The following is a 24576-nucleotide window of genomic DNA, read 5'->3' on the forward strand; positions in this document are numbered from 1 at the left end:
TCCACCCCCTTCCCCCGCCCCCGCCCCCTCCCCCTTCTCCCACCTGCTACAACAGATTCAGCATGGTGGTGTGCTCCCTTCCTGCCCAGCTGGAATCATGGAGGGACCTTTGCCCCTGTGTCCCCTACCGCGCCTGGGCCAGGCTAGGGGCTGGGACTTGAGGATAAGGGGGAGGGGTTCAACCTTCCTGGGCTTCAAGCCAGGCCAGTGGGAGATTAGCTGTGCCAGAGATGAGGGACACCCAGGGAGTGGGCAGCCAGAGGAGGCATCCCCTGAGCGGTTCAAGTGGATGGGCACAAGGGAGCCAGAGCAGGGAAGAATGGCAGCCCAGGCCAAGGAACTGCCTAGGCAAAGGCCCAGAGGTGTGACTCTGTTCTTTGTTTCTAGATGTCAGGTCTGGGGTGGAGGGGAGAAGAGGTGAAAAGGGGAGAGGGCTGGAGGCTCTGGGAGAGGCGCCTGCTTCCTCATTGGGCCCATGCTGTGCCAGGGGCTTAGCTTCAGCCCAGGAGGCTGGGATTATCGCTGCTAAAAATTCTGTTTATTGTTCCCTTCTAATTAGAAAAATACCCCAGGCACATTGTAGGGAATTTAGAAAATGCAGAGAAGTATACAGAAGAAAGTGACAATCTCGGGGCTAACTGCCTGCTAGAGTAGGCCCCATGGGCACTCTGGGGAAGCATCTTACCCATAGAAACTTCAAGGTGGGCCCCGCACCCCCTCTGCACAGTCCCTGTGCCCCCATCCCTTTGGGTACAGTTCACCCCCAAGGCCCCAGATCCCTGCACATGAAGGCATTGAAAAACCAGTGCTTGGCGAATGATGGATTCTTAAATTGGTGAGCATAGCTATTTTAAGAACTTGAAAATACATTGTGTACACTTTTTTTTAACTAAAAAAAAATCTCAAACCTATGGGAACATTGCAAACAGAACAACAAAGCCTTGGTTTCCCATCACCCAGATTCCCTGGCCCGGAAGTGAACCACACCCAGGTTTGAACGCTCTGTTCTCCGTGGAGTCAGACCCTACACGTGCCCCTGATCTTTCAGGGATGTCCTTCCCCATCAGGGGCTGTGCAGTTGGAGTCAGAGCTGGATTCAGGCCACCAGCGTTCTTTCCCCCACATAGATTTCTTGGAGAAAAGGCAATTTCAGGGCCAAAGGAGCTCCATTTGTACGCCCCTCACTAATTTATTACTGAGAAAGAAAACATGCAGTAATGAAATCAAGCCAACCCAGCCCACCTCCTGCTGCCTCTGTTCTGCTTCTTTCCTGTTTTTTTTCCAATGAAAAAAAATTTCAAGCTTATTTATTTATTTTGAGAGAGAGAGAGAGAGAGAGAGAGCTTGCTCGTGAGCAGGGGAGGGGCAGAGCGAGAGGGAGAAAGAGACAGAACCCCACGCAAGCGCCACACTCATGCACTGTGAGTGTGAGCTCGAACTCATGAACAGTGAGAACATGACCTGAGCCAACATTAAGAGTCGATAATTAACCAGCTGAGCCACCCAGGTGCCCTTGCTTCTTGCCTATTTTAAGGCTCTTTGCTGATGTTGCAGATGGCTTTCTGGGGAGGTCGAGGCACAGGAGGGAACTCAGACTCAAAGGGGCCAGCCTGCCCAGGGCCTGTGGGGTGGTTGCACAAGGAGGTGGGCAGGGCCGGAGACTCAGTGCTGCCCTGCCTGCCCTACAGTGGAGCTCAAGATCGAGGTGGTGCTGCCTGAGAAGGAGCGGGGCAAGGAGGAACTGTCAGCCAGCGGGAAGGGCAGCCCCCGGGCCTACCAGGGCAATGGCACAGCCCGCCACTTCCACGCTGAGGAGCGCCTGCCTGCCCCTCATCCGTACCCCGGTGCTCAGGACTGCGTGGAGGCCGCCGTCTGCCATGTCAAGGACCTTGAGAACGGCCAGTGGGTGCTGGTCCTGGTGGGCGGGGAGTAGTCGGAGGGCCCGAGATGGGAAGGCATGGTGCAGGCCATGGATGGGGTGGGCTGGGAGGCCCGGAATGTGCCCTTGACCAGCACCTGCACTAGCCACCACCAGTGTGGCCTGGGCCGGCTTCCCAGAAAGCTGGACTCTGGGAAGGGGTGCCCAGCAGAGGTGGTGCCTGGTGTCTGGCCTCATGTCTGAGTGCATCCCCTTCCCAGGATGCGGGAAGTAGAGCTGGGCTGGGGGAAGGTGTTGCTGGTGAAGGACAACGGGGAGTTCCACGCTCTGGGCCACAAGTGTCCACACTACGGTGCACCCCTGGTGAAAGGTGAGTCGTCCCAGTACGCACGGGAGGTGGGGCGGGACCTCCCTGAAGGGTGCTTGGCCGCTGCACCCTCACAGGCTGACTTGGCTCTTCCCTGGACTGCATGGGTCTCATCTATTAGTGGGATCTCCTGAGGTGTGTGGGGTGGGGGGGCAGCAGCTGGTGAGGGGGGAGCCACTGCCTGTGGCCCCAGCCCAGCACTGCTTCCCCTAGGTGTGCTGTCCCGCGGCCGGGTGCGCTGCCCCTGGCATGGTGCCTGCTTCAACATCAGCACTGGTGACCTGGAGGATTTCCCTGGCCTGGACAGTCTGCACAAATTCCAGGTGGGGCCAGGCGGGCAGTAGGGTGGGAGCCTGGGGGTGCAGGGCAGGGGATGGAGCACCCCAAAACCTGGTCCTGAGCAACACAGCCCTTGCAGGTGAAGATTGAGAAGGAGAAGGTGTACGTCCGAGCCAGTAAGCAGGTGAGGGCGTGGCTTGGGCTCAGGTAAAAAGGAGAAGTGAGGAGGGCATTTTGACCCAGGGGCCAGCATGTGCAAAGGCCCTGTGGTTGGGGAACAGAGTGGAAAGCTGTGCAGTGGGGATGAGGCTGGACTGCAGCAGCAGGACCTGGCCTGCTGGGATGATGGCATAGGGAGGATGCCATTCCATGACTCCAGCTCCCAGCTGCCTCCTGCTCTCCGGCCACCCCCAGGCCTTGCAGCTACAGCGAAGAACCAAGGTGATGGCTAAGTGTATCTCTCCAAGTGCTGGCCACAGCAGCAGCACCAACGTGCTCATTGTAGGCGCAGGTTGGTGGCGAGGTTATGAGGGGCAGGGCGAGGTGGGGGAGGGGTGGTCCCTGACCCACAGCATCGTCCCCTCAGGTGCAGCTGGCTTGGTGTGTGCGGAGACACTGCGGCAGGAGGGGTTCTCAGACAGGATCGTCTTGTGCACGCTAGACCGGCACCTCCCCTATGACCGGCCTAAGCTCAGCAAGGTGGGAGGAGGGGCAAATGGGGGCCCAGACCCTTAGCTCTCTGGGCACTGTCAGCCCCTCTCAGCACCTTGCTTGTCACTCCTTGGGGGTCTGGCCAGCTGCCTCTCTGCTCAGGCCGGGCCTGTCCGCGGTGAATTCCATTCTGCAGCCCCTTTGTGACCCGGGCCCAGCCCTACCCTCCCTAGGTCTTGGGGCCTCGGTTGCAAAACGGAACACTGGCTACCTGGCCTTATCTCAAGTTAGCTGTCTCCTGCAGTCCCTGGATGCACAGCCTGAGCAGCTGGCCCTGAGGCCCAAGGAGTTCTTCCGAGCCTACGGCATCGAGGTGCTCACCGAGGCCCAGGTATGGGGCCGAGACAAAGAACCAGCCCTGGGGAAGGCTTAGTGAGAACTACAAATGGTGTGAGGCCATGTGAGCCCCTGGAGGTGTGTGTGTGTGTTGGGGAGGGGGTTCTGCCCTCTTGGCCCTGCTGTCCAGGCACCCGGGGGTGCTGGATAGTCTTCCAGGCAGGACTGTGGGCACATGCAGAAATCTGTTCAGGGCTGGGGCGGGAGAACCTAAGGATGGCTCTGAGAGGAAGGTGATGTCGGAAGCTTGAAGAGTAAGGAGAAGCCAGGTGAGGGAAAGGGGACCATCCAGGTGGCAGGAACAGCCCCTGTGGAAGCTCCTGTCCAGAGGGTCTGGCAGGAGCTCGAAGGGGCAGCCAGGCCCAAGTCCACGGCCAGACCCACACTCTGCCCGGTGGGGGTTGCAGGTGGTTACAGTGGACGTGAGAAACAAGAAGGTCGTGTTCAAGGATGGCTTCAAGCTGGAGTACAGCAAGCTGCTGCTCGCACCAGGGAGCAGGTGGGAGGGTGTCTCCCCCTTGTCCCCTGTTGGCACTTGGCAGGGCAACAGCCAGTATGGGAGGGCTTGGGTGCCGGGAGCCCCTCACTGATGCTGGCCACGTCTCAGCCCTAAGACGCTGAGCTGCAAAGGCAAAGAGGTGGAGAATGTGTTCACCATCCGGACGCCTGAAGATGCCAATCGCGTGGTGAGGCTGGCCCGGGGCCGCAATGCGGTGGTCGTGGGAGCTGGCTTCCTGGGTGAGCGGCTGGGGCTGATGGGGACAGTGGTCAGGCTGTCGTGGCTGGTCCCAGGGTGCGGAGTGCCAGCTTACTGCCCACCACCCCTTAGGGATGGAGGTGGCCGCCTATCTGACGGAAAAGGCCCACTCAGTGTCCGTCGTGGAACTGGAGGAGACGCCCTTCAGGAGATTTCTGGGGGAACGTGTCGGTCGTGCCCTCATGAAGGTAAGCCCACCCTGGCACCTGGCATCTGGGCCCTCAGAACTCCAGGCACCCAGCCCAGTCCTTGGCCACTCTCTCATCTGTGACCTTCTTGCCCACCTGCCCTGACAGATGTTTGAGAACAACCGGGTCAAGTTCTACATGCAGACAGAGGTGTCTGAGCTGCGGGCCCAGGAGGGAAAGGTGGGCCCCTTTTCCTGCCCCTTCTCCCCTGTTCCCAGGAGCTGGGCCTACCTGCTAACCCGCCCCCTCCCCGCAGCTGAAGGAGGTCGTGCTGAAGAGCAGCAAGGTCGTGCGGGCTGACGTCTGTGTTGTGGGCATTGGTGAGTGGGTGGGCAGGCAGGTGCAGATGAGCACCTGCACATGCTCCAGAATGGCCTTGGGCCAGTCTCTTCCCCTCCCTGAGCCTTGGTTTTCACATCTGTAAAATGGGTATTCCAACCCATTTTACAGGGCCATCAGGGAATGGGTGGTCCACGTTTAGCCAGGGCTTGGCATGGACGATGCTCCCAGGGACTGCTGCCCACAAATCCTCGACTCCACAGCCCACCCCATGTGGGCTGCAGGACACAAACAAGCCCCGAACTGGTCCCTGCTCCAGTTGAGGTGCCAGTTTGGGGAAGGACAGAGCCGGGAGGTGGCAGCCTAGGGGCTGGGGAGGTATGGCATGCCGACCCCACCAGGGGCTTCATGGAGTCTCTCAGAGGAGGTGATACATGAGGCCAGATGGGAGGCATGGGGGTCTTTGGGGGTCCAGGCAGAGGGGACAGGACGCACGAAGGCTGCAGGATGGGCAGCCCACTGGATGAATGGTCTGGGGCTGAACTGTGGTGAGTGAAGGGTATGGGTCATGGAGGACGATGAGGGGGGAGAAGGGAGGGACCAGGGAATGGACATGGTGGCCCCTGTCTTGTCAGGCGCGGTGCCTGCCACAGGCTTCCTGAGGCAGAGCAGCATCAATCTGGATTCCCGAGGCTTCATCCCTGTCAACAAGGTGGGGCTGGGCGGGGTGGGCAGGGTGCTTAGGCTGGGAGTAGCGGCAGGTCCAAGTCAAGGCTGCTGTCCCACCCACAGAGCCCTGGGCCCTCTCCCCACAGATGATGCAGACCAACATCCCAGGCGTGTTTGCAGCTGGCGATGCTGTCACTTTCCCCCTGGCCTGGAGAAACAATCGGAAAGTGAATATCCCACACTGGCAGATGGCTCATGCCCAGGGTATGGCCAGCCCTGCGGCAGGATGGGGGAGTGGGAGTCTGTCCCAGGGTCTCAGCTTCCCCCAGGCCCACCCCTCAGTTGCTGGCCTTGGGTCCTGGTCTCTGGGTTAGACGTTCAAGGCTTTGTGGTGCCCTGTCTGGGAGACTCCTCCGGGTGATCAGGCCAGCTGACAGGGCGCCTGGGTGGCTCAGTCAGTTAAGCATCTGACTCTTGATTTCAGCTCAGGTCTTGCTCTCAGGATTGTGAGTTCAAGCACCACATTAGGCTCCTCACTGGGTATGAAGCTGACTTAAAAAAAAAAAAGCCAGCTGACAGAGCCAGCCCTGTGGCCCATCCACAGACGCCCCTCCAGTGCCCTCAAGACATCCCACCCAACTAGCCACAGTGTCCCACCCCATCTTTCCACCAGCCCCTCCTTGCCTTTCATCCTCACCAACCTGTGCAGTCACCCAGGGAGAGAGAAAGGGATTTAGTAAGACACAGGACACCTTCCCACTCAGTGCTTCTGTCTCCCCTGGGCCATTCAGCTGGCTCTGTGAACACAGTTGTTTCATGCAGGCCCCTGGGGTGCAGCCATCTGGGCCTAGAAACAGGCTCAGCGGGCAACTGTTGTGCTCTCTGAGGAATAGCCCCCCTCCCCCCACTTGATTGTCACCATGCCCCTGAAGCCTGGTTTACTGTGAACACCTGGGTTGAGTCCCTAAGATGTACGTAAGAGCAAGTTAGCTGCCTTGTGGGGAGGACCACCAGACTCCCTGCACTCACCTCTCCTCTCTCACTTCACATTATCTGAGCATCTGCTGCCTGGAATCCCACTCCTGGTACCAATTTCTGTTCAGGTTCATGGTCTAAAGTTGGTGCTGGTTTTAAGGAACCAAAGGCCACTCATCAGCCAAGTATAATTAGGGTTTAACTGGGAGGGTCTAGGGGTCTCTCATAAACCTACAACTACAGGATTCAGTGGGGCTTCGGAATATGAACTGGGAAGCCACCCACACAATTTTCTGGGGCCCTGGGTGTGGCTGTCATCTCTACTTCCCTGGGCACTTGTGCCCCATTCTTAAGACCTGATGTGTCTGATTAGTTGTCTCTGTGCACACCTGAAATGGGGGGCAGCCCAACAACGCCAGGAAGCAGACTTTCTAGATGTGGGCCACTTCATTCAAATTCTCTGGAGAAGCAATCTAAGTGACTGGCTTTGAACTAGGTGTCTCCTCTTCAATCGAGGGCGGACAATGGGCTGAGCAATGACGCATCTCTTCAGCTCTAGGAAGGCAAGGAGGAGTAGCTCCACACGTCAGAGGTCCCCAGAGAGCCCCGGCAGGCAGTGTAGGGGTGGCCGGGGATAGGGTCGGGGCTCTCACGACCCTGGGTCTTGCAGGGCGTGTGGCGGCCCAGAACATGCTGGCGCAGGAGGCGGAGATCAGCACCGTACCCTACCTGTGGACAGCCATGTTTGGCAAGAGCCTGCGCTACGCGGGTAACAGAGGGGCCCGGACAGGGGCGGGGCCAAGAGCGTTTAGGGGTGTGGTTAACGTGTTTGCGAAGCGCAGAGGTGGAGCTTGGACGTTAGGGCGGGGCTATAAGCATCCTAGGGGCGGGGTCGCGACAGCTGTAAGAAGAGCAAAAACTGGTTGGGGGCGGCCTAAAAGGACCACCTCAAAGGACAAAGGGAGCGAGGCCTGGTGGGGGATTCATTGGGAATTTAGGAGACCGTAAGACGCTGACCCGGGGGAGCCCCATCCCCTCCTGTTCGGCCCACAGGGTACGGAGAAGGCTTCGACGACGTCATCATCCAGGGAGATCTGGAAGAGCTCAAGTTCGTGGCTTTTTACACCAAGTGAGAGCAACGGGGTGGAACGGGGCGGCGAAGCAGCGGGAGCTCAATCGGGAAGGGGAACTCATCCCAGAGGAGCTCTGCTCCAGAGGAGGGAACTTACCTGAAAGATGGACCGAGTGGCTAAGGGAGGCAGCTAAGGCAGGAGACCCGCCAAGGGAAAGTGAGGAGGTGGGGCAGTAATAACTCCAGCAGCCATGCACTGAGACAGACATTTTATCTTCAGGCCAGCAATTTGAGGTGGGTGTTGACTCCCCCTTTAACGCTGAGGAAAATCACACAGGTAGAGAGTGGTGATCTCAGGACTGGAGCTCATCCCTGAACGCCACTGAGGAGGAAGTCTGGAGCCTCAGTGGGCTTCTGGCAGGATCCCAAAGCCCATCCTGGGCCAAGCAAAGCAGGAAGGGCTAGGTGCTCCGGATATTTCTGTTGTCCTGGGTGAGATCGCTCCCTGGGCCCCAGTTGAAGAGGAGTACATCAGGGTCTCTAAGAAGAGAGGCCACTGCTGGGCAGAGCTCAAGCTCAGTTACTCTGTCCCTGCAGAGGCGATGAGGTGATTGCTGTGGCCAGCATGAATTACGATCCCATCGTGTCCAAGGTGGCTGAGGTGCTAGCCTCAGGCCGTGCCATCCGAAAGCGGGAGGTGGAGTGAGTGTGGGCTTCAGAGATACGGGGGTGGGGAGGGAGGTTCCCCAAGGGACTGGTCCTTGGTAGCCAGCCACCCCCATAGCCCTACAGAGCCCTCCCCCTGTTCTTGGTCCACATCAGTCTACGCGGCATCAGGACTATGCGGTGGTTGGGACAAGGGTTGTGGTTTGCGAATGGGCTCTTGGGAGAAAGAAGGGCAAAAGGCTGTTGTCCCAGGGCAGAACCAGTGCTGTGGGTAGGGGTCAAAGTCTTTGGTCAAAGCCATTGCTTAGGCAGTTACCTGGCATGGGACACCCAACTGGACATGGTTGTACTGAGACTGGCAGAAGCTAGGGAGTAAAGGCACATAGTGATACCTCTGGGGACACCCTGCATAGAGATGTTGGGTGGTTGTTTGGTGTCTGGGGGACACTGGATGTCAGCCATTCCCCTCACCCCAGGATGATGCCAATGGGAGTCACCCTGTGGGCTTGAACTGCCTGCAGAGAGGCCCCCTCCCTGCAGGGACTGGGGAAACCCTGGAGGTCATGGGACATGGGTAGGCCTCAGGCTGGAAAAAATGGAGAACCAAGAGGGGACATGATGAATGACATGCTCTCTTCCTGGCCTTCTCTCTGTCTCTCTCTCTCTCTTGCCTTCGAAAAGGCTGTTTGTGCTACACAGCAAGTACGTGGTCCTCTGTCCTTCCTGTTGACCATTCTGAGCCTTTCCCACCTCAGCCCAGAGCCTGTACCCCATGAAGACCCTCTCTGCCTAAGTACCCATTCCTGCTGGGCACCAGGGCCTGGCACAGAGCAGGACCCCTGCTGTCCTCAGGGGTCAGCTGTTCATGGTGCCAAGTGGGGAGCCCTCTGTCTTCTACCCTGACTCCTCCTCCCCTCATTCCTGCAGGACCGGCGACATGTCTTGGCTCACAGGGAAAGGATCCTGAGCTCGCATGCAGCAGACTTGGGCAGGCACGCTGGGGCACCAGGGACAGAGGCCAAGCCTTGGGGGCAGGTGCCAATCTCCAATTTCCCAGGATCCCCCAGGGCAGAACCTGAGCCTTCCCAGTGCTTGCCTTCGGTTGCCTGGCTCACCTCCAGAGAGGCCTCTGCTGCCTCCGGGAGATGCTTACCCCCCCAAGGCCTCAGCTGCCACTGATGGCTGGCAATGGAGGCAGGACAGGCCTGTCCTCTTCTCCCTTCCTTGAGACTGGTTCCCAACAGGACCCTGCAACATATTAGATACTATCTTAAAATTAAAACGCACACATTTGCAGACCTGTGTGACTTCCATTGTAATTGGACAGACACTCCTGAGGGAGAAGGCACAAACACACCAAGCAAGTTTGGCCTATGAGCACTCAGAGGAGGTAGCAACTGATTCTGCCCCTAAGGTTAGGAAAAGCTTCTCTAGCCAGTGTCTTGGATCTGGATTTCGAAAGAATGGCACTCCAGGTAGAAGGGACAGCACGTGCCAAAGGTTTGAGATGGGACGTGCTTCTTCAGGGGTCAGAAGCAGCTCGCACAGTTTGGGGGTATGTGCCTAAGCAGGGCTGTAGGGGCGGGGTACTGAGACAACCCATGCTTTTCATGGCAGCCAGAACTCCAGGAACCCCCATTTCGCAGGTAAAGAAAATTAGGCTCTGCTAGTAAGCAGGAACGAGCATCTAGAGCCTCTGTGCCACTCTGTCTCCAAGCCAAGGGGAATGCCGAGGGCGAGACGCGGGGACCAGAAATGGAGAGCAAGCCGGAAAGAGATAGTCGGGCTCCCTCCTAGGCCGCTGTGACGCCGGAACCTTCCACCCAGGATCCGGGCAGCGGCGGACGATCAAGGCCGAGACCCGCGCAAACAGGGCATGCCGGGAAGTGTGGCCATCTTCTGACGGCGTGGGTCGGGCCCACTCTGGGGCAGTGCAGTACAGAGCAGGCTGGGTACTAGACACCACCTTCGCTGGAAGGGGGAACCGGATGCGCGGTTGATGGCGGAAATGATTCCTAGGGGGTTACAGGCTCTCCGCAGGGTCGGTTCCTGGAGGCTACACTGGCCGCTGCGTCAGGAGGAACGCTAAGCTCGCCGGGAAGTGCGCGCAGCCGAGAGTGCGGCGCCGGCCGGAAGTGTGGCGCGGTTGCCACAGGGCTCGCCGGGAAACGTAGTCCCTCGGGGCGGCTAGGGGCGGTGGCCTCACGTCTCGCGGATCCAGTGTCCCATCCGGCGTGGACGGGGATGGCTGGCCCGGGAGGTTCTGGAGGCCCGATCGGGGCTGGGGCCCTGGCAGGCAGCGCGCGGTCCAAGGTAGCCCCGAGCGTGGACTTTGACCACAGCTGCTCGGACAGTGTTGAATACCTGACACTGAACTTCGGGCCCTTCGAGACAGTGCATCGTTGGCGGCGCCTCCCGCCCTGCGACGAGTTCGTGGGGGCCCGGTACGGCGGGTTTCAGGGATCTTGGGAAAGGCGGGTGTGTGAGGAGGTCTCGGGCGGGGTCCAGGGACCGAGGCCGGGGCGTGGTGTCCAGGAGCAGGATCTGGTGATGGGGGCTGGGGGGGAAGTGGTGGTGTCTCCAGGATGATGTCCAGGGTAGGAGAGGGGGTCCTGAGGGAGTCCCGGAGCAGCGTGGCCTGGGGCAGGGTACTGGAGTTAAGTTGTGTTTGTGGGTCTGGAGCTGGGTTTCTGGGAGCTCTGCAGTGGGATGGGGAGTCCAGAGACTCCCAGGGCAATGTCAGGGTCCTGGGGTTGTGTGGAATTTAGGGATCTCTGTCAATCTTGGCAGTTGAGAGGTCTTACGCAATTTCTGCGCCAGCCTGGGTGCTTAGTCTCCTTGGGTGCCCCCAGGAGGGTCCTGGACTCACTGCCGCCCACCTATTCTTTCTTTCCAGGCGCAGCAAGCACACAGTGGTGGCCTATAAAGATGCTATCTATGTATTTGGTGGAGACAATGGGTGAGTGGGTATGAACATGAGGGTGTTTGGACCAGGGAGGGAGAAACATGGTGGTTCCGGCCGGTTAGCTAAGCATTCCGTCCCAGTTTCTCCATCTTTGAGGTTCTCTGCCCTCAAGGCCCTCAGCACAGCATTCGGTGGGTCGCATATGCTTGGGACACAGAAATATTCCTCTTGTTCTGGGTGGACACAGCCTTGAAAGAAACACATCCGCCCTGGCTGTCGCCCTTACCAGGCACTTTTCCTTCACCGCACTTCTTTCTGGGGCTTATCTGCATGCTCACATGGCAATGTTTGGAGGACACAGTTTTATTTATTTCACATATTTTCCACTTCTTGGAAAGGTTTTCCCACCTGCCATAAATTCCTGGGAAGCAACTTTCCTGACAATGACCTGATGTTTTGTTGGTGGACACACCTCCAGCCTATGAGCTGTTCCCAGTTAAGTTGTGGCTGGTCTCCTTTGGGGAAAGATAATGGCTGAGGTAACCCTTTGGTTTGTGCAGCTGCTTTCTTCTGCTGGTGTTTCCCTAAGACCCATTCCCAGAGGAAAAGAGTGATTTTTAGCTGGGCCATTTTAAGTACTGGGTGTGGGCAGAGCAGTTCATGCTTGGAGAGGAAAGGGGACTCTGATCTAGGCAGAGAAGCCTTCCTGGAGGGGTTGATGACCCAACAGATAAGTAGGAGTGAGTCAGAGAAAAGAGGAAGAGGGTTCCAGTCAGAGGGATCAGCCTAAGCAATGGCCCAGAGGTGGGGGAGTACAGAGTGGTTCCAGGCCTGGAGTTTGGGCAGGGCTTTCCTCCTCCATTCATTCATTTATGTGGTCAGGAAAGGCCAGGGATGCCCACCAGGGGGCATCCTGGGAGGCTTGGGAGACTTCTAGATGTGGGGCTGAAGCTTGGACTCCCGGATAGACCAGGCTCAGTTCAAGTTAGAACTTCGTGGCTTTGAGCTCAGACAGATTTCNTTTTTTTTTAATATTTTTATTTATTTCTAGGAGAGAGAGAGAGAGAGACAGTGTGAACAGGGGAGGGTCAGAGAGAGAGGGAGATACAGACTCTGAAACAGGCTCCAGGCTCTGAGCTGGCAGTCAGCACAGAGCCTGACGTGGGGCTCGAACCCACAAACCGCGAGATCATGACCTAAGCGAAAGTCAGACGCTTAACCGACTAAGCCACCCAGGCGCCCCAAGCTCAGACAGATTTCTTAAAACCACTAACTTGGTCTCCTCTTCTCTGTATATGGGGTGGCTGTATACCTTGCTTCTGAGGGTCAGCGAGCACAAACCTGTGAAGGGCTCAGGACAAGTTTTGCTGTACTGAGAGTGCAGTGTTTGCATATGACCGATTCTGCCCATGGGTCTGTCCCTGCCTCTCAACCACAGGACTTGGTCTGAAGCCCAGAAGGACTGGCCTCTGATTGATTCTGCAGCCTTGGTCCTTCAGACTCCCTGCGGGGGCTGACCTGGAGCTGGAGGGTACAGAGGATCCCATGAGGACCTGCAGACTAGGCAGAAAGGTCTCCCTGGGTGAGGCCCTGGCTTCTAGCCTGTCTCCCCCGCAGCCTCTTTCCCCACGAGCAGCCAGAGGGATCCATTTGAAATGCAAGTCTCAGGGTGTGCCTCCTCAGCACATAATCCTGGGATGGCTCCCCTTTCTGAGTAAAAGCCCAAGCCTCCTGGCAGTCGTAGAGGCTCCATACACTTGTGCCCGCCCTGCTCCTCTGTTCCTTTGCACTGGGCTATACCACTGCCTTGCTGTGCTCTGATTGAACCAGTTATCCTGCTCAGGCCCTTGTACTGGCTGTTCCTTCCTTCCCACCCTTTCTGCCTCTCTTCCGAACATACTGTGAGCGAGGCCTTCCCGACCATCTGGGCCAACTGCACTGTGGCCCTCCTGTCCCCTTCTGCGCCTCTTACTGGTTCCATGGTAAGAGCAGAGACCACATAGATTACCTCAGAGTTATCTCAGAGCACAAAGATGTTTGTTACCTGTCTCCTCCACTGGGGAGAGACCTGAACCCAGCACCCAGAGAATTCAGTAAATGTGTGTCACCTGAAGGGATAAAATAGGAAAAGGCTCACAGATGTTCACTGCGGGCTTTATGAGACTCCCCCAAGCCAGAAAAGGCCTGGTGGGCAGTGGGTGGGAACACCCCCAGGAGTATTCTGTAGCAGGTAGTGTTGGCATGGCAACTGTGTAGCAATGAGCAGAAATATTTTTGCTACGATGTAGCATTAAGAAACAGGATATGGATTTGTCTCACTCTGGTTGCAATTTTGTAAAGATTGAGTACAAAGAAAGATGGGGTGCCTGGATGGCTCAGTCCCTTAAACAACTTCAGCTCAGGTCATGGTCTCATGGTTTGTGAGTTCGAGCCCCTCATCCGGCTCTCTGCTGTCAGCACAGAGCCCACTTTGGATCCTCTGTCCCCCTCTCTCTCAGCCCTTCCCCCTCTCCTGCTTGCTCTGCTTGCGCTCTCTCTCTCTCTCTCAAAAATAAAAATAAACATTTAAAAGAGAAGCAAAGAGGGGCACCGGGGTGGCTCAGTTGGTTAAGCATGCCAATTTCAGCTCAGGTCATGATCTCACAGTTTGTGAGTTTGAGCCATGCATTGGGTTCTGTGCTGACAGCTCAGAGCCTGGAGCCTGCTTCGGATTCTGTGTCTCCCCCTCTCTCTCTCCTCCTCCCCCACTCTCTGTCTCTCAAAAATGAATAAACATTGAAACAATTAAGAAAGGAAGGCAGGCAGGAAGGAGGCCTCCTGCAGCATCTGAGAGGGGTGGACGGTGGAGGGGAGGGGCTGATGGGAGAGGGGAGAAATTACAGTCACGTGCCTGCTTCCCAGCTCCAGGCTTCCTGGCTGCATGGCCTCAGGCAGGCAGGCCCTTTATCTCCCAGGCTGCTTCCTCATCTGCAGACGCAGGTGGAGTGTGCAGCCCCCTGGTGCAGACTGAGGGAAGGGTGCAGGGGGCGCCCCTGTACAGGCCTGGGTGCTGGGCTCCTGTTAGTTAACTCCCTTCTTCCTGACAAGGGCTGGCCAGTAACATGCAGGTCTTGGTGGGTGGCCAGTGGATTTGTTTTCCATTTTATGGTATCTTTAATGTAGTTACATTGGCTTTGCAATAAAGAGCTGGAAGGAAAATCAGAGAGGAGGAAAGGGGCCTCCCCTGGGAAGCTCTGTATTGTGGTGGCACAGCCTCTGAGAAGGGGGTGCTGAGATGTGGGAGTGGGAGGAGTGGTGGCTGGGATGGCTCCTGGGTGGCTGGGTTCCTACTTGGGACCCGACCCCAGGCAGGCAGGTCCCACGTACATGGCGGCCTTGGTACCCACACCAGCTGGGGAGCTTCCTCTGTGGTCACTCTGGTCCCTTGGGAGCTCTGGTCCCTCGGGAGTCAGCTGGTTGCCTGGCCCTGGTTGAGTCCCCACAGCAGTCCCCACCCCCACCCTCGGGCCGCAGGTGGTCCGAGGGTCCTCCCTCGGCTCCATCTCCTGGGTCCTGGAGAGCAGACCAGGACCGACCCCACCTCTCTCTGGCTGTCTTTTAGGAAGACCATGCTCAACGATCTCCTGCGGTTTGACGTGAAGGATTGCTCCTGGTGCAGGTGGGTGGCCTCTGGGCCCCAGGTCCCCCTCTTTCCCCAAGAGGTCCATAGCACTGTGCTGGGCCCTGATTCGGGGAGAAGCTGCAAGGAGACGGCAGTGGCCCTTAGTCTTTCCCTCCCTCTCCTGGGTTTCTTTTCTTTCTTTCTTTTTTTTTTTTTCAGGTTTTAAAGTATTCTTTATTTTTTTAAATTTTAATACCATATATTTTATTTATTTATTTATTTATTTATTTATTTTTACAAATAGTTTATTGTCAGGTTGGTTTTCCTGTTTCTTTTCCAGTCCACAACTCGGATTTGTTATTCTGAATCCTGTTAGGTGAGGGGATCTGTTTGGTCTGGCTGCTGGTCCTCAAATTCTGCCTCCAGAGAGTCCTACCATCCCTGGGCCTATTTCCCTGGCCAGTGGCTGACATGGGAAGCGACATGGGTGGGAGGTGGCTGCTGGGTCTTTTTAGGACTGTCACTGTGGGGCCCATCTTCTGCCCGGACACCCCACATGAGTAGTGGCCAATATGAGGGTTCTGGCTTCCTGCTACGGGTGGCCCTCCCACCTGTGTAGCCTTGGGCAAGACACCTGCCTTCTCTGAGCACTGCATATTTGTGCCCGTCTCCTCCGGTCCAGCCCTACCCAGGGGGCAGTCACGGCTGAGGGGGAAGAGGGATCCCAGGGTTAGGAGATACTGGGCGCTCTCCTGAGCTCTGCCGTCTGCTCGTGCAGGAGCACAGACCTTTGGAGCCCCCTGGGTGCCCCACTCTGCAGGAGCTCAGTGTGTCGCCCTCAGTCCCTAGCAGTCGCCTGGGGAGGTGGGGGCTCACCACCCCTATTTGATGGAGGAGGATGTCCCATACCTGCCCAGCCTGGCAAACCGCGGTGGCATCACTGCTCAGGAGACCTGGGTAGCGCTGGGAGTGCCAGAGAAATGTGTTATTGTTCCTCTCACACTTGGTTTTAGAACGTAGCTGATGGTTACAGATTAATTTTCAAAATCACCCTAAAGACGTTGTAGTCCTTTACTAATCATTGCTTAAGCATAAAACTCTGAAAAAGGAGCAGCCCCAGGGAAGCAGTATAAATGCGGTTTTAGTTCAATAAATAAAATGCGCGGACTGCCTCTGTGAACACAGAGCAGCTGTGAAAACACAGGTCTAGCTGATGGGAGAGTAGCGGGAAGATCTCGTCACGTTCTACTGTTTAACTGGAAAACCAGATACTGCAACCTGTCTACCACGTGATTCCATTTTTAAAAATTACTCAGAGGCATAAATCTGCATAGGAAAGGTGGGGGGGGCTTCAAGGTATAGATCGTGGTTTCTGGCAAAGGGATTATATGTAAGTCTTAGTGCTTGTTTTGTGTTTTTTTCCTTTTTGGCAACTTTTATTAACTGTTTGTATATAGCAACATAGGTATTAGCTACAAAACACAGAAATAAAAGGAATCATGGAGGTGGCAGGGGCCGCCCTGTGTGGCGTGGGCTGCACGGCTGACCCCTGCTGACACCCACTGCCCCTGTGTCCCCCCCACTAGGGCCTTCACCACGGGCACCCCACCAGCCCCCCGCTACCACCACTCGGCCGTTGTCTACGGGAGCAGCATGTTTGTATTTGGTGAGCTGCCTCTCCTCTCCTGGGCACTGTGCCCTCTTCCAGGCTCGCAGCGCCCTTGCCCTGCCCCCAGGCCTGGGGCTCTCCTGGGCACTGTGCCCTCTTCCGGGCTCGCAGCGCCCTTGCCCTGCCCCCAGGCCCGGGGCTCTCCTGCTGTGCATGGCCAACCTCTCTCTGTCCACGCCTTGTCTTCTCTGCCTGAGTCCTGAGTTCCTGCACTGGGCCGGGGTCCTCTCTGTGGGCCCCTTTCCTTAACTGTCCCAATTTCCCAGGTTTAGAATTGTCTGCCTCTGTGACTGGGCTGGAAGGTGGCTCTCTTCCCTCCTCTGTCACTCCACCAGAGGGCAGGGAATAGGGTTCTGTTCATTTCTGTGTCCCCGGAGCCAAGCACAGAGTCAGACACACAGTAGGTGCTCCCCAAAGTTTATGGAGGGAGTCCCAGAATACATCTTAAATGAGGCCAGATTCTGCCCTCACCTTCTGGGGTTTGCCTTTGGGTGTGACAGTTTCTCCCTCTCTTTCCCAGGGGGCTACACTGGGGACATTTATTCCAATTCTAACTTGAAGAATAAAAACGACCTCTTTGAATATAAGTTTGCGACTGGCCAGTGGACCGAGTGGAAAATTGAAGGACGGTGAGAGACTTTGCTGAAACCTTTCAGGGTTGACCAGATGGCTACCGGATTGGGTCCCTGGTGGCAGCCGGCCTGGGATACGGTTCCTGTATAGAAGAAGAGCCTGAGGCTCACAGAGTCCTGAATTCGGCTCATTCCCAGCTGTGCCTGTCTGAGGCTTCTGCCCTGATCTTAGATTCTCTCCTGTCAGAGAGCAGAAGGGACCCTGATGTTCCGCTGATGGGCGCTTCTCTCCTGTTTTGCAAGCATCCTCCTTTGATATTTTGGTGGTGGCTGGGAGAGGGCTTTACCCTGCCGTTATCTGAGTTCCTTATCCCACTGCCCTGCCTCATGAGCTCAGCCTCATGACACCCAGCTGGCATCCCGGAGCCCCGGTGTCAGCAAATGTAGGCACAGTGGCCTTGGTGTCCCGGCTGGCCTCAAGGGGCCACGAGGCTCAGGTCTGCTGGGCTGCCTTGCTCCTCACCCCCTTTTCACACTACAGGTTGCCAGTCGCTAGGTCCGCCCATGGCGCCACAGTGTACAGTGACAAACTGTGGATCTTTGCTGGCTATGATGGCAATGCCAGGTAGGTGATGCCAAGCCCGTGCACCCAGCCCCTGAGCAGCCCTGTAAGTGTACCGAGGCCCAGAGCGGGCCTTCATGGCATGGGAATCGTGGCATGGGAGGGCTCAGGCTGGGGGTTTCTTTTTTTTTTTTTTTTAATTTTTTAATGTTTTATTTATTTCTGAGACAGAGAGACAGAGAGAGACAGCGTGAGCAGGGGAGGGTCAGAGAGAGAGGGAGACACAGAATCTGAAACAGGCTCCAGGCTCTGAGCTAGCCGCCAGCACAGAACCCGACACGGGGCTCGAACCCACGAACTGTGAGATCATGACCTGAGCCGAAGTTGGATGCTTAACTGACTGAGCCACCCAGGCGCCCCTCAGGCTGGGGGTTTCTAAAGAGGGTAGTGTTGTGGACAGAAGNTGAGACAGAGAGACAGAGAGAGACAGCGTGAGCAGGGGAGGGTCAGAGAGAGAGGGAGACACAGAATCTGAAACAGGCTCCAGGCTCTGAGCTAGCCGCCAGCACAGAACCCGACACGGGGCTCGAACCCACGAACTGTGAGATCATGACCTGAGCCGAAGTTGGATGCTTAACTGACTGAGCCACCCAGGCGCCCCTCAGGCTGGGGGTTTCTAAAGAGGGTAGTGTTGTGGACAGAAGCGGGGGAGGGGAGGTGCCTGGGTGACTCAGTCGGTTAAGCATCTGACTTGACTTCGGCCCAGGTCATGATCTCACTGTCAGTAGATCAAGTCTACTTGGGTTGCCCCTCTCCCTTTCTTTCTGCTCCTCCCCCACTCGTGTGGCACGTTCGCGCACGTGCACACACGCGTGCAGGGGCACGTCCTCACTCTTTCAAAATAGATAAACTGAAAACAAAATGGAGTGAGGGGAAGTAGATGGGTGGAATGGAGGTGAGGGGCAACTGAGCGGAGCTCCTGCCCAACCCCACAGAGGTCAGGAGGCCTGGCACCCCTGAGGCCCCTCCTGGGGGTGTCTGAGGAAGTGGCAAGTCTGGCCCATTTTTGTGCTGCTGTCTGAGGATGGGCTGGTCTCCACTGCTTCTTGCCTGCGTACCAGGCATCTTGCTCCTTATTTCAGAAAATTGCCTTTGCTGTATTTTTCTGATTACAAAAGTAGCATGTGCTCATTCCCCAAGACTTCAGCATCATAGAAATTCCAAGAGGTGGGGTGCCTGCCTGGCTCAGTCAGAAGAGCGTGTGACTCTCTATCTCGGGGTCGAGTTTGAGCGCCAGGTTGGGTGTAGAGATCACTAAAAAAAAAAAAAAAATATTTTGAGGAAAAGAAAAAAACTAAGAGATGCAGTGTTAGTGGTGGTTTTTGCATGTGTTGCTTCTCTGAAGTCCTCTCTGAGCCCTGAGGGTCTGCCAAGTGGGACTGACCCTGCCACGCTGGCTAGACGTGCCTAAGGCCACATGTTCCTGTCTGGGCTTGGGGGGGGGGGTACACAGCAGGGATTCAGTGCAGCCCTCCTTCCCCCCAATCCTGAAGCTCCCACCTCATGGCTACTCCATAGGCCCCCTGATCAGAGTCCTGCGTGTTGTGTCCCTCCTCCCTGGAGCCATCCCTCCCAGCCAGGCCCACTCTGCGCGCAGCCCCAGCTGTGGAGATCTGACCCCTCTGTCCTAATGCAGGTTGAACGACATGTGGACCATTGGCCTCCAGGACCGGGAGCTCACATGCTGGGAGGAGGTGAGGGGTTTGGGGGACTGGGGAGATGGGGCAGGCAGGGAGAAGAGGGACAATGGGGGAGGGCATAGGTGGGGCGGGGGAGGGGCTGCTTTTTTCCCTTTGCCAAATCCTAGCCTGTCCTCAGCCTCACCCTCCCTGCCGACTTCCTGCCCAATTCCAGCAGCACTTAACTAGTGACTGAATCCTCTGTGCTTCAGATGGCAGTGTGTCCCAGTGCTGCTTGCGTAGACTCCACCCTTATCTGAACACTGGCGAGTTCAGCATGCTGTCTGGTGTCCGGCTCGCTGCTGTTTCTGGGCAGTCTGTCTCTCTGTTCCATTCTTTCCCCTGGGATCTCTTTCCCCTGTGGTGATGAGTTTTAGCCCCAAGTGTTCAAAACTGGGCCCGTTTAGGTGGATGAGGTGGGCCGTTAAGCTGTTCTACAGAACTTAATCTATGAACCCTCATTCAAAGAAGAGTGAAAGTACTCCCAGTTCAGCAGTGTAAGTCTTGACCCTGTGAACCCAGTCCCATGAGGGCTCAGGATGAGCTGCCTTCCCTTCCCCAGGTGGCGCAGAGCGGTGAGATCCCACCATCTTGCTGCAACTTCCCGGTGGCCGTGTGCCGGGACAAGATGTTTGTGTTCTCAGGGCAGAGCGGAGCCAAGATTACCAACAACCTCTTCCAGTTTGAATTCAAGGACAAGACGTGAGTGTTCTGGTGGTGGCACCCACATCTGTGTCTGGGGCTCTCTCCATGAGATCCGGACACAGCAGGGCAAGCTACCCTTCCAGAGCAAGGAGGCGCAGATGCCTTCATACAGACTGTGCAAGCAGGCCCCTCGGGGTGTGGCTGCAGCTCAGCAAGATGGGGCTTGGCTGGCCTTTCTCTCTGTCCTGTGTGAAGGACGGCTCCTGCCCCGCAAATGCCTGATCAGTACCACCAGTAATAAATGTGGCTGGTATAGATCTCATAACAATGGCAGAACACTGGAGGGGTGCTCAGGCCCTGAGAGCTTCCAGCCTGTGCCATCCTTGGCTGGTGACCAGCTCAGAAGGGGACTGAGCCCTGGAGATGGCGCAGACCGGGCTTTGGCTCTGGGGGTGAATGGAGGGGAGGGAACAGGGAGCTTCTCCTGCAGGTCAGGGAGGCTCGGGGTGGGCGTGGGGGGGGGGACATGGAGTGGCCCTGGAGGCCAGCAGTGTCAGGTTGGAAGGAGGAAGGTCAAAGCATCAGAGGCAGAGGGAATCCAGCTGATACCCACGCAACTCTTTTGTGGCTCTCGTGAGGGTGGCTGGGCCTGAGAGGAGAGCCACACTGCCCAGCCTGCCTCTCCCTCCTGGCCTCAGTGCCCACAGCAGCAGGAACAGACTCGGAGAGGTGAGAGGCAGTGGAAGCAGAGGCCAGGTAGGCTCAGGTGTGGGGAGAGATTGAAGGGCAGACATGCAGGCTCTGGACCGGTGGACAGATGGCTCATCTGGGAAGGGTGCTCAAGGAGGTGCAGGTATTGGAGGAGACGCAGGGCCTGAAGGCTGCTCAGGGGTGCGGGGGCTGAGGAAGGTGCATTGGGGATGGCAGAGGGCTGTGCGGTGGGGGACCCAGGCCAGAGATGGGGGGCAGAGCTGCAGCTTGGGCCAGAGCAGATGGGGGTTGGAAGAAAACCAGGGGAGGTGTGGCCACCAGCAGCAGCCCAGGGCGGGTGTTAGGAGACCCTGGGGGCTGCTGGCGGCAGAGGAGTCCCACGGGGTGGAGTCAGTGTGGTGCTGCCTCCCTCTCCTCCCTTGGGCTGGCCTGCTCCCAGCCAGCCACCTGCCCAGCATCATGCCTGTGCCCTTTGCTCCCGCACACACAGAGGTGAGAACAGACACACCCCAGCCTTTATGCTGTGCATAGGTGGGCAGATCCTATGGTGTGGGCATCACACAGGTGCCATCCCCCATGGGGGCACAGAGGGCTGCTGGTGTGGGGCCCTTAGCCCTGGGGTCCTTACAGAGCACCTCTGCCCCACCCCATCCCCAGATGGGCATTCAGGACCCCTGCCACCTGGAGAAGGGCTTTGCCAAGGCAGTTCTCCTGCCTGCTGGACAGCCTCCCCACAGCAGGGGCACCTGTCGAGCCAAGCATGTGTCAGGTGAAGGGGTCAGCATGGAGCCAGGTGGCATGGCCCTGCCTGGCCAGGATCTGTTTGGATTCCAAAGAGGATGTGCTGGAAGCTGTTGGGGAGTCCTGGGAGGGTAGGGAATGTGGGAGCAGCATTGGGAGGTGGGGTCCTGGTGGCTTCCAGGAGTGAGGACGTGGCTGTAGGGATCATCTTACATGATGGAGTTGTGGACATGTCCCCATTCCCCAGAGAGTGGGATTGCCTCGCATACAGAGGCCACTCCTCCTGCCTGCCACTGCTGCCTGCTTTATGGCTGGGGGACAGAGAAGGACTCGGGCAGGACCCCACGGTGTGCTGAGTAGACCTAGGCAGAGCTGGTGCCAGAGCCAAAGGGGATAAGGGCATGCACTGCAAGCCCTCCCTTGACCTGGATGGTCTCCCCAGGGGCTGCAGGGCACTTCCCAGCTGGCGCCTGCCATGGGGAGGCCTCAGAACCCAGGTGGAGGCTCTGGAGGAGCAGGAGCTCCCGCTCCGGCACTAGTGTCCTGTCATGTGCCCTTAGGTGGACACGCATCCCCACCGAGCACCTACTCCGTGGCTCCCCACCACCCCCACAGCGGCGCTATGGGCACACTATGGTGGCCTTTGACCGCCACCTCTACGTGTTTGGGGGCGCGGCAGACAACACGCTGCCCAATGAGCTGCACTGCTATGATGTGGACTTCCAAACCTGGGAGGTTGTCCAGCCCAGCTCGGACAGTGAGGTGAGTGCTGCCAGGCACAGGCGGCCAGAGGTGCCCAGGGCTCGTGGCCTGAGGGATGGGAATCCTGATTCGCCTCTTCCCACCACCCAGCCGCTCCTCGAAGCCTCAGACGGCTCCCAGGGCTCTAGATGGCCAGCAGGAGCAAAGCCAAGATGACTGAGGCCCTCAGCCTTGGACACATGCCTTGGCCGGACCCTAGGCCCTGGGCCCCTGTTCTCCATCTTGCAGCCTGCAGGCTTTTAACATTTCAGTTCCCCTCATATCTGCATGGTGCTGAGGACGCTCTCCCAGGATGCCCGCCCTGACTGCTGCTGGCTCGCCCTCTCAGCCATGCTGTGAGCGCCCTCATCCTGTGGCTCTTCCCCCTCCCAAATCTGTCCCTACAGCGCTCTCACTCTTGAACAGGGTCAGCAGGAGGCTGGTCTCTGGTGCCTTGCCTGGCCCTGGCCGACTGGTCCCACGCCTGCATGTCTCTCCCCTCCAGGTTGGCGGGGCTGAGGTGCCAGAGCGAGCATCTGCTTCTGAGGAGGCGCCTGGCCTGGCCTCTGAGGAGCGGGGTGGCTTCAAGAAGTCCCGAGATGTGTTTGGCCTGGACTTTGGCACCACCACAGCCAAGCAGCCCGCCCCGCCGGCCTCAGAGGTGAGGGTTGGCGCCCTCGCTCCTCTCCATCACCCCCCCCCTCCCCGATGCCAGTCGTGTGGTCAGCCTCTCTCACAGATAGGGAGATGAGGCTCAGGGAAGTACTTGTTAGGGTTACTTATCTTCCCCCCACCCCCCACCTCCACCCAGCTGCCAAGCGGAAGGCTCTTCCACGCAGCTGCTGTGATCTCAGATGCCATGTACATCTTCGGGGGCACCGTGGACAACAACATCCGCAGTGGGGAGATGTACAGGTTCCAGGTGGGGCTCGTGGACCGACTGCAGGGGAGCCAGCCAGGGGGGATGGGTCCCAGAGGATGGAAACTGAGGCCCAGGGGGTAGGGGTGGGGCTTGTCCAAGGGCACCAGAGCCAGGGCACTGGTGGCATGGCAGCCTTCCTCCTGAGGAGTCTGGGAGACAGGGTGGGGAACTCTAGGCCGAGGGCAGTCTGGGGAGCCTCCGTGCAGAGTGCGGTGGGCAGGGCAGCATTGGGGGCTCTCAGTGGGGCCAGTGGAGGCTGGGGGAGCAGTCTCAGGCCAGTGGAGGGAGCTGGGTGAGCTGGGCGGGGCATGTGTGGCCTAGAGGGAGCAGAGCCTGGGCCAGTGGTGGCGTCCCTGGGTAACACTGGGTCTCTTCCCGCAGTTCTCTTGTTACCCCAAGTGCACGCTGCATGAGGACTACGGGAGGCTGTGGGAGAGCCGCCAGTTCTGTGACGTGGAGTTTGTGTTGGGCGAGGTGGGTGCCCTCCCTGTGCCCAGTCTACCCCCTGTGCTGCAGAAAGGAGGCTGTGCCCTGAGGCACGGCTGGCCTCCCCCTTGTGCCTGGAGTCCTAGAGCCCTCACCCTGGCTGTCTGGGCCTCTGTCCCTGCCAGGATGGGGGTCCTTTGCTCCCCACCAAGGTGTCATTCTTGCTACAGAAGGAGGAGTGTGTGCAGGGCCACGTGGCCATTGTCACCGCTCGGAGCCGCTGGCTGCGCAGGAAGATTGTGCAGGCGCGGGAACGGCTGGCCCAGGTGAGGTGCTGTCCAGTCTCTTCTGCCAGGACTGTGGCATCCGTGGGGTGCCCCTGAGCTCCCCTTTCTCTCCCTGCAGAAGCTGGAGGAGGAGGCAGCCCCAGCTTCCAGGGAGGCCCCTGGTGCAGCTGTGGGTGGGGCCCGGCCGCCCCTGCTGCACGTGGCCATCCGCGAGGCCGAGGCCCGGCCCTTTGAAGTGCTCATGCAGTTCCTCTACACGGACAAGATCAAGTACCCTCGGAAAGGTGCGCTGGGGGTGGGAACAGGGTGGACAGGCGGGCAGCCTGGGGCCCGGCGGCCACCACCACTCACGACCACTGGTGTGGTGGAGATGCTACCTGATGACCTGGACCCAGGACCCTGGACCCTGGCCTCCCCTCTACCCTGCCCCACACCTTCTCCCTCTCCCCATGTCTCTGAGGGAGCTCTTGGGTGCAGGCCACGTGGAGGACGTGCTGCTCATCATGGACGTATACAAGTTGGCACTGAGCTTCCAGCTGTGCCGCCTGGAGCAGCTGTGCCGACAGTATATCGAGGCCTCTGTAGACCTGCAGAACGTGCTGGTCGTGTGCGAGAGCGCCGCCAGGCTGCAGCTGAGCCAGCTGAAGGTGCGGGCCCGTGTGCATGGCGCACCCTGCCTCCCACAGGCCCCCGTCCCCTGCTGCCAACCCCACCCCCGGGCTGCCCACCCCCACCGCCCTGCCACCAACCTNGTGCGAGAGCGCCGCCAGGCTGCAGCTGAGCCAGCTGAAGGTGCGGGCCCGTGTGCATGGCGCACCCTGCCTCCCACAGGCCCCCGTCCCCTGCTGCCAACCCCACCCCCGGGCTGCCCACCCCC

General features: G+C 58.1%; 2 protein-coding genes across 6 annotated transcripts in view; both read left to right on the top strand.

Annotated features, from left to right (window-relative positions):
- Nucleotides 1-9474, top strand: part of AIFM3 (AIF family member 3) — a 14717-nt gene extending 5243 nt beyond the window's left edge. For 2 of the 4 annotated variants that reach the window (XM_077745906.1, XM_077745907.1), the window contains exons 3-21: nucleotides 1689-1902; nucleotides 2140-2249; nucleotides 2460-2569; nucleotides 2665-2709; nucleotides 2940-3036; nucleotides 3112-3224; nucleotides 3481-3567; nucleotides 3980-4071; nucleotides 4180-4310; nucleotides 4402-4517; nucleotides 4626-4697; nucleotides 4774-4837; nucleotides 5432-5508; nucleotides 5612-5729; nucleotides 7111-7209; nucleotides 7494-7569; nucleotides 8110-8214; nucleotides 8860-8880; nucleotides 9106-9474. In XM_077745906.1, the coding sequence (XP_077602032.1) occupies nucleotides 1689-1902; nucleotides 2140-2249; nucleotides 2460-2569; nucleotides 2665-2709; nucleotides 2940-3036; nucleotides 3112-3224; nucleotides 3481-3567; nucleotides 3980-4071; nucleotides 4180-4310; nucleotides 4402-4517; nucleotides 4626-4697; nucleotides 4774-4837; nucleotides 5432-5508; nucleotides 5612-5729; nucleotides 7111-7209; nucleotides 7494-7569; nucleotides 8110-8214; nucleotides 8860-8880; nucleotides 9106-9145 (1787 nt within the window). In that variant the 3' untranslated portion in view covers nucleotides 9146-9474. The remainder of the gene's footprint in view (nucleotides 1-1688; nucleotides 1903-2139; nucleotides 2250-2459; nucleotides 2570-2664; nucleotides 2710-2939; nucleotides 3037-3111; nucleotides 3225-3480; nucleotides 3568-3979; nucleotides 4072-4179; nucleotides 4311-4401; nucleotides 4518-4625; nucleotides 4698-4773; nucleotides 4838-5431; nucleotides 5509-5611; nucleotides 5730-7110; nucleotides 7210-7493; nucleotides 7570-8109; nucleotides 8215-8859; nucleotides 8881-9105) is intronic. The other 2 variants (XM_077745908.1, XM_077745909.1) reach the window with 2 other exon arrangements.
- Nucleotides 9475-10373: 899 nt separating this feature from the next.
- LZTR1 (leucine zipper like post translational regulator 1) overlaps nucleotides 10374-24576 on the top strand; it is a 25765-nt gene continuing 11562 nt past the window's right edge. For both annotated transcript variants that reach the window (XM_077745820.1, XM_077745821.1), the window contains exons 1-15: nucleotides 10374-10622; nucleotides 11075-11137; nucleotides 14685-14741; nucleotides 16271-16350; nucleotides 16874-16982; nucleotides 17467-17550; nucleotides 19184-19241; nucleotides 19789-19928; nucleotides 21884-22085; nucleotides 22570-22725; nucleotides 22876-22986; nucleotides 23368-23460; nucleotides 23643-23738; nucleotides 23818-23983; nucleotides 24177-24346. In XM_077745820.1, the coding sequence (XP_077601946.1) occupies nucleotides 10423-10622; nucleotides 11075-11137; nucleotides 14685-14741; nucleotides 16271-16350; nucleotides 16874-16982; nucleotides 17467-17550; nucleotides 19184-19241; nucleotides 19789-19928; nucleotides 21884-22085; nucleotides 22570-22725; nucleotides 22876-22986; nucleotides 23368-23460; nucleotides 23643-23738; nucleotides 23818-23983; nucleotides 24177-24346 (1785 nt within the window). In that variant the 5' untranslated portion in view covers nucleotides 10374-10422. The remainder of the gene's footprint in view (nucleotides 10623-11074; nucleotides 11138-14684; nucleotides 14742-16270; nucleotides 16351-16873; nucleotides 16983-17466; nucleotides 17551-19183; nucleotides 19242-19788; nucleotides 19929-21883; nucleotides 22086-22569; nucleotides 22726-22875; nucleotides 22987-23367; nucleotides 23461-23642; nucleotides 23739-23817; nucleotides 23984-24176; nucleotides 24347-24576) is intronic.

Source organism: Crocuta crocuta, unplaced genomic scaffold (assembly GCF_008692635.1).
Source record: "Crocuta crocuta isolate KB4526 unplaced genomic scaffold, BGI_CrCroc_1.0 scaffold344, whole genome shotgun sequence".
In the NCBI taxonomy this organism is placed as follows: Eukaryota; Metazoa; Chordata; class Mammalia; order Carnivora; family Hyaenidae; genus Crocuta; species Crocuta crocuta.